At 40.8% G+C, this 6,031-nt stretch overlaps 1 protein-coding gene and 3 non-coding genes across 4 annotated transcripts; all 4 read right to left on the reverse strand.

The window, feature by feature from the left end:
- Positions 1-2,103: 2,103 nt before the first annotated feature.
- Positions 2,104-5,855, reverse strand: LOC124033635 (40S ribosomal protein S13-like). The gene is made up of 6 exons (XM_046345773.1): positions 5,745-5,855; positions 5,101-5,149; positions 4,751-4,829; positions 4,164-4,333; positions 2,632-2,732; positions 2,104-2,174 (listed from the first exon to the last, which is right to left on the reverse strand). The coding sequence occupies exons 1-6, from the start codon at positions 5,765-5,767 to the stop codon at positions 2,141-2,143; spliced, it is 456 nt and encodes a 151-aa protein (XP_046201729.1). The 5' UTR covers positions 5,768-5,855; the 3' UTR covers positions 2,104-2,140.
- Positions 2,399-2,527, reverse strand: LOC124034767. Its single transcript, XR_006838652.1, has one exon. It is a non-coding gene; the product is annotated as a small nucleolar RNA SNORA19 (small nucleolar RNA).
- Positions 2,820-3,048, reverse strand: LOC124034747. Its single transcript, XR_006838634.1, has one exon. It is a non-coding gene; the product is annotated as a small nucleolar RNA SNORA73 family (small nucleolar RNA).
- LOC124034762 lies at positions 4,541-4,672 on the reverse strand. The gene has a single exon (XR_006838647.1). It is a non-coding gene; the product is annotated as a small nucleolar RNA SNORA68 (small nucleolar RNA).
- Positions 5,856-6,031: the final 176 nt, after the last annotated feature.

Consider the following 6,031-nt stretch of genomic DNA (forward strand, 5'->3'; position numbering starts at 1 on the left):
ATGAGGATGTGCAAGTAGAAATACTGGTGTGCAAAAGAGCAGAAAAACAAAAATGGTCATGAGGTAGGTTGTTTGTTGGATGGGCTATTTACAGATGGGCTGTTTACAGCTGCAGCGATCGGTAAATTACTCTGACAGCTAATGCTTAAAGTTAGAGAGGGAGATATAAGTCCCCAATGTCAATGATTTTTGCCATTCCTTCCAGTCATTGGCAGCAGAGAACTGGAAGGAAAGGCGGCCAAATTAGGTGTTGGCTTTGGGGATGACCAGTGAAATATACCTGCTGGAGCGTGTGCTACGAGTGGGTGCTACGATGGTGATCAGTGAGCTGAGATAAGGCGGTGCTTTACCTAGAAAAGACTTATAGATGACCTGGAGCCAGTGGGTTTGGCGAGGAATATTTAGCCAGCCAACGAGAGCATACAGGTCACAGTGGTGGGTAGTATATGGGGCTTTGGTGACAAAACAGATGGCACTGTGATAGACTACATCCAATTTGCTGAGTAGATTGTTGGAGGCTATTTTGTAAATGATATCACCGAAGTCAAGGATCGGTAGGATAGTCAGTTTTATTAGGGTATGTTTGGCAGCATGAGCGAAGGATGCTTTGTTTGTGAAATAGGAAGCCGATTCTAGATGTAACTTTGGATTGGAGATGCTTAATGTGAGTCTGGAAGGAGAGTTTAGTCTATCCAGACACCTATGTATTTATAGTTGTCCACATATAAATCAGAACCGTCCAGAGTAGTGATGCTAGTCGGATGGGCGGGTGCAGGCAGTGATTGATTGAAGAGCATGCATTTTGTTTTACTAGCATTTAAGAGGCTACAGAGATTAGTATGGCATTGAAGATTGTTTGGACACTTAAGTGTTTGTATAATAGAAATGACTTTGAAAAAAACATTCAATACAATTGGTTAGCAATCATTAGCAAGAAGGCATTTTCAAAATAGACTGAACAAAAATACAAATACTAACAGAGTAGGCTCTAACTATAGATATCACATGACCAGGTAGGGGAATAGCATTGAGCCCACCCATTTGGGAGCCTAGCCAATGAGAATTAGTTTCTTCCCGCAAAAGCACTTTATTGCTGACAGAAATATTCCTAAAACAAGGTTACACATGGCCTGAGATTGCGAGGCCAGTTGACTGTACTGCAAAACTCTTTCAAACATTGGAGGCAGCTTATGGTAAAGATATTAACATTCAATTCACTGGCAACAGCCCCAAGCCATAAGACTCCTGAACAGGTAACCAAATGGCTAACCGGACTGTTTGCATTGTGTGCCCCCGCCCCAATCCCTTTTACTCTTGTTGCTGCTCGGTTTATCATATATGCAGTCACTAACTATAGTCTTGTACATACTACCTCAATTGTCCCAACCAACCAGTGCTCCCACACATTGGCTCACCGGGTTATCTACAGTGTCCCACCACACCCTTTGATGCTACTGCTACTGTCATATATATGCAGTGACTTTAACCATATAATATAATAATAATATCTACATACTACCTCAATCAGCCTAACTGGTGTCTGTATGTAGCCTCACTCTTATTTCTGTCTTTTTAGTCTTTACTTTCCCATTGTTCACCTACCTTTTTTGTACTATTGGTTAGAGCCTATAAGTAAACATTTCACTGTAAGATCTGTAGTATTCGGCACAAGTGACAAATAAACCTTGATTTGATGGACAACCCTGCAGTAAGCATGCCAGTTCTACACTCCCTCAAAAATTGCAACATGTGACATTGTGTTGTGTGACAACTGCACATAGTGGCCTTTCATTGTCCCCCAGAGCAAGAAAGCACCTGTTTAATGATCATGCTGTCATCAGCTTCTTGATTGGCCACACCTGTTAGGTGGATGGATTATCATGGCAAAGCAGAAATGCTCACTAACAGGGATGAAACCAATCTTTAAAGATACACATTTCATGCATATGGAACATTTCTGGGATTTTTCAAAATATTTCAACACATGAAACATGGGACCAACACTTTAAATGTTGCGTTTATATTTTTCAATACAAGTACCATCATGTGTACTTTGGCCAACCTTTAGACCCCCTCCACTGAAACAAAACACAGCAGACAAGATCTTTCCAAATTGATATTTATTTGTGAGAAAGACTCCTTATGCCACCAGAGCAGAAGCAGTAGAGGATTCGCTGTGAATTAAGGGGGAAAAGTGATTAGTAAAGGAAAGCTGTGTAATCAACCAAAGTTAATCACCAACCCTGACTAACAATACAAGTAGTTAGTATGCTTGATAATCAGGTCAATACGTGTACATTTGTTGGTATACATTTTCAGCCTGCGGGAGACTGATAATTAACCAGTTAGAATAATGCCTCTGACAGTTGGTAACAATTAAATAGAACCAGGGTCAGGGAGATGTATGAAGGGGACTGGCAGGTTGGCACAGAACAGCCATTCTGATAATTTACCTCCAAGGTTTTATCTAGCACATAAGAAATATCTCAGTTCTTACAAGGGAAGAACAGGACAATGAAATGTGCCATTTAATGAACTAACAAACTGAAAATATTAATAGAGTAGGTACTATGCCTTCATGCTGGCTTAATCTCCCTAAGGCCAATAAAGCAGCGAAGAGTTAATACATACTACTTCCAGTTGGGAGCAAGAACTCTCTTCGTCTTGTAGTAACGTGCCAATCTGTGGATTCTACTTTCAGTGAGAATCAGACGGAACTTGGCATCCTTGTCCTGCAAGAAAAAAAGTTTAGTTAAAAAGCCCTTCCAGTCAAAAAATCAAGACAGTCAATGGCAAAGGCGGGTATTACAATAGAGTTAAATTATGCACTACATAATAATAATAGTTTGCCTCCCCAGTCATGGCCCAGATGCTCTGGGAAGACAGGAATATGCAGGATGCCGTCCCTACCAGCCCAAAGGCTGGGAACAGGCTTGCTGTCAATGTTGTGGGATGGGACTGTACATCATGGCGCCGTACAATGCTACGCTCCTATAAGCCACTTGGACAGAGCCATGCAAGAGCAACCTTACCGGATGTCCACATTGAGCATCAGTCAATTCATTTTTACATCGGGCTGTAATTTAGTTGGATTTTCAAACAACTAGTTTTGCTTGAGAATCCTGGTGGTTTAACCTTTTGTGACTAGGGGGCAGTATTTTCATTTTTTGTCAAAATAACATTCCCGTAGTAAACAGGATATTGTGTCAGGACAAGATGCTAGAATATGCATATAATTGACAGCTTAGGATAGAAAACTCTAAAGTTTCCAAAACTTTAAAAATATTGTCTGTGAGTATAACAGAACTGATGTTGCAGGCGAAAGCCTGAGAAAAATCCAAACAGGAAGGGACTTATAGAACAGTGAATGGGCCAGATTACTTTTTCTATGGCTTCCCTAATGTGTCTAGTGTCACAATACATAGTTTCAAGCTTTTATTTTGAAAAATGAGCCTGAACGTCAACATTGCGTCAGTGGTCTGCTGAAGTCTCATAGTGTTTGGTGCGTAGAGGACAAATGCGGCCATTGTTTCTCTCTCTCCTACTAAGAAGCCACCATTCCCGGTTAATATATTATCGAATAGATATTTGAAAAACACCTTGAGGATTCATTGGAAACTAAGTTTTCCATGTTTCTGTCGATATTATGGAGATCATTTGGAATATTTTACTCCGTTTTCATGACTGCAATTTCCGGGCGATTTCTCAGCCAAACGTGAAGAACAAACGGAGCTATTTCACCTACAAAAATAATATTTGGGGAAAAAGGAACATTTGCTATCTAACTGAGAGTCTCGTGAGTGAAAACATCCGAAGCTCATCAAAGGTAAACGATTTAATTTGATTGCTTTTCTGATTTCCGTGACCAAGTTACCTGCTGCTAGCTGGACAAAATGCTATGCTAGGCTATCGATAAACTTACACAAATGCTTTTCTAGCTTTGGCTGTAAAGCATATTTTGAAAATGTGAGATGACATGGTGATTAACAAAAGGCTAAGCTGTGTCAGTATATTTCCTAGGAATATTTATGTCCGTTACGTTATGCTAATTAGTGTCAGATGATGACAACGGTCCCGTTCACGGGCTGGGGTGTCACTAGAGGTTAACAGTCTCCGCCCTCCCTGGAAGTTAACCCGAGACAAACATTTAAAGGCCCTGTTACCTTTCGGTTCCTCTCCAGATGCTTCCTTATAGCAACAGCCTTCTTGATGAGGTGGTAAAGATCCTCAGGCAGGTCAGGGGCCAGGCCCTTGGACTTGAGGATCCTCAGGATCTTGTTTCCAGTGACAAAGCGCACCTGGGCAACACCATGAGAGTCCCTAAGGATCACACCTGTGGAGAGAATAGTATCAGCCTTTTCTAACTTCAGTCTCTTTGCATTTTCCCCTCTGTGGTTTGTACTTTGTGTGGTCAACCAAACCCGAAATGGTTTGATTGTAGAAAAATAGACAATGCGTTCAACTTTTGTTCTAAAAAGTATGGTGAGAAAGATTTAATGTGAGTATATGCCTAGGACAACACTGGGTAAATCTGGATTGATAATGTTGAACCTTGAATTCACTTTCAACGGCACAGCAGCTTCAGAGAAAGGCGACAAGGAACGGATTGATTTTAGCACACCTGACAAGATCATACCATTCATTTGATATGGCCGTTGGGTTAGGGTGCATAAATCATTGCCACCAGATGAACTGAGAAGAGAACCTTATGGAAAGGGCTGGACAGTATACAAATTAACAAGGTCCTTACCGATTTGGGAGGGAGAAAGACCTTTCTTGGCAAGCTTGAAGATCTGCTCTTTGACATCATCAGATGTAACCTTCAGCCACTGTAGAACAACATTTCAGAGTTTGAGAGACAGATTTCCCCTTTGTTAATTTAAACTTTTATTCACAGTATCGATCCTTCGTTCGATATTTAGCTAGACTGCAATATGACATGCACATGCCAGTCAAAGTTGCCTCAATGTTGATATTGGCAAAACATGTGGTCACATTACCAGGTTAGCCAGATTCATAAACATATTATACAAACTAAACTCCAGTTAACCATCCAAAAGTTTCATGACATTGGAACGTTATGAACAACTAGATGCTTACGGTGGGCACACTGCGTCTGTAGGGAAGTGCAGACTGGGACAGGCCCTTGCTGAAACAGAAAGTCTCTGTAAGTCGGTAGCTACAGTAACTACATGATGACAAACAGCCATGGGCTGCTAAAGCCACGCTTGGACTAGAAATAATGCACTTCAACTAGCTACTTATTTGGGTAGTGCAGTACAGTACTAACTAGATACGTAGTTGGCTAGTGCGGTACTGTGCAACTAGCTAGTTACCTTGCTAGTCTTGGGTAGAAACTATGGCTAAACTACTCTACATTACGTTAGCATTAGAATGGGAAAACATTGTCATGTGGTTTAAGGCGAAGATTTCATCGAGCGGGTTATTTGTTTCCATTCCAATATCACCGCATATATAACTAAAAGACCTATATAATTAGTCTAATGACTGTAAACCATCTGCTAACTTGGTAGGCCTGCGTGCGCGGACATCATGGCACTGTGTCGGTAGAACGCTAGTTGTTAGCCAGCTAGCTAGCAATAATTATTGTTTAAATATTTGAACAAATGTGTAGACAAAACATATGTTGGGGTTGATGAGAAACTGTAAAACAAATCAAACGTTCCAGCTACGGAGAACAAAAGCCAATATGGTAATTATTTCCGAATTAAACGCATGCTTACCCAGGAGCGTGCATGCGACCCATGATGGCGTTCTAAAAGAAAAGAAAGAGGCAGAAAACCCTGCGCCCTTTCGGAAGTAGAGCTTTTAATCGGAAGTGACGTAGGCTGAAGGTAGCTACATTGTGTGTGTTTTATTTTTATTCTGTGATGGTTTATGTGACATGTTTGCTTTTCAAATAGAGTGCCTTGCAAAATTATTAATTGCCCTTAGTGTTTCTCCTATTTTGTTGCATTACAACCTGTAATTGAAATGGATATTTATGTGGATTGAATGTAATGGACCAACA

The sequence above is a fragment of the Oncorhynchus gorbuscha genome, linkage group LG04 (assembly GCF_021184085.1).
Source record: "Oncorhynchus gorbuscha isolate QuinsamMale2020 ecotype Even-year linkage group LG04, OgorEven_v1.0, whole genome shotgun sequence".
NCBI lineage: Eukaryota > Metazoa > Chordata > Actinopteri > Salmoniformes > Salmonidae > Oncorhynchus > Oncorhynchus gorbuscha.

Bases quoted from the DNA above. Each gene is read 5' to 3' on its own strand.
- LOC124033635 (XM_046345773.1), bottom strand. From the start codon at position 5,767: ATGGGTCGCATGCACGCTCCTGG. The intron at 4,334-4,750 runs GTAAGGACCTTG...TTCTCTCCACAG, and splicing joins TCTTTCTCCCTCCCAAATCG to GTGTGATCCTTAGGGACTCT. The intron at 2,175-2,631 runs GTATGTATTAAC...CTTAATTCACAG, and splicing joins CTTGCTCCCAACTGGAAGTA to CGAATCCTCTACTGCTTCTG.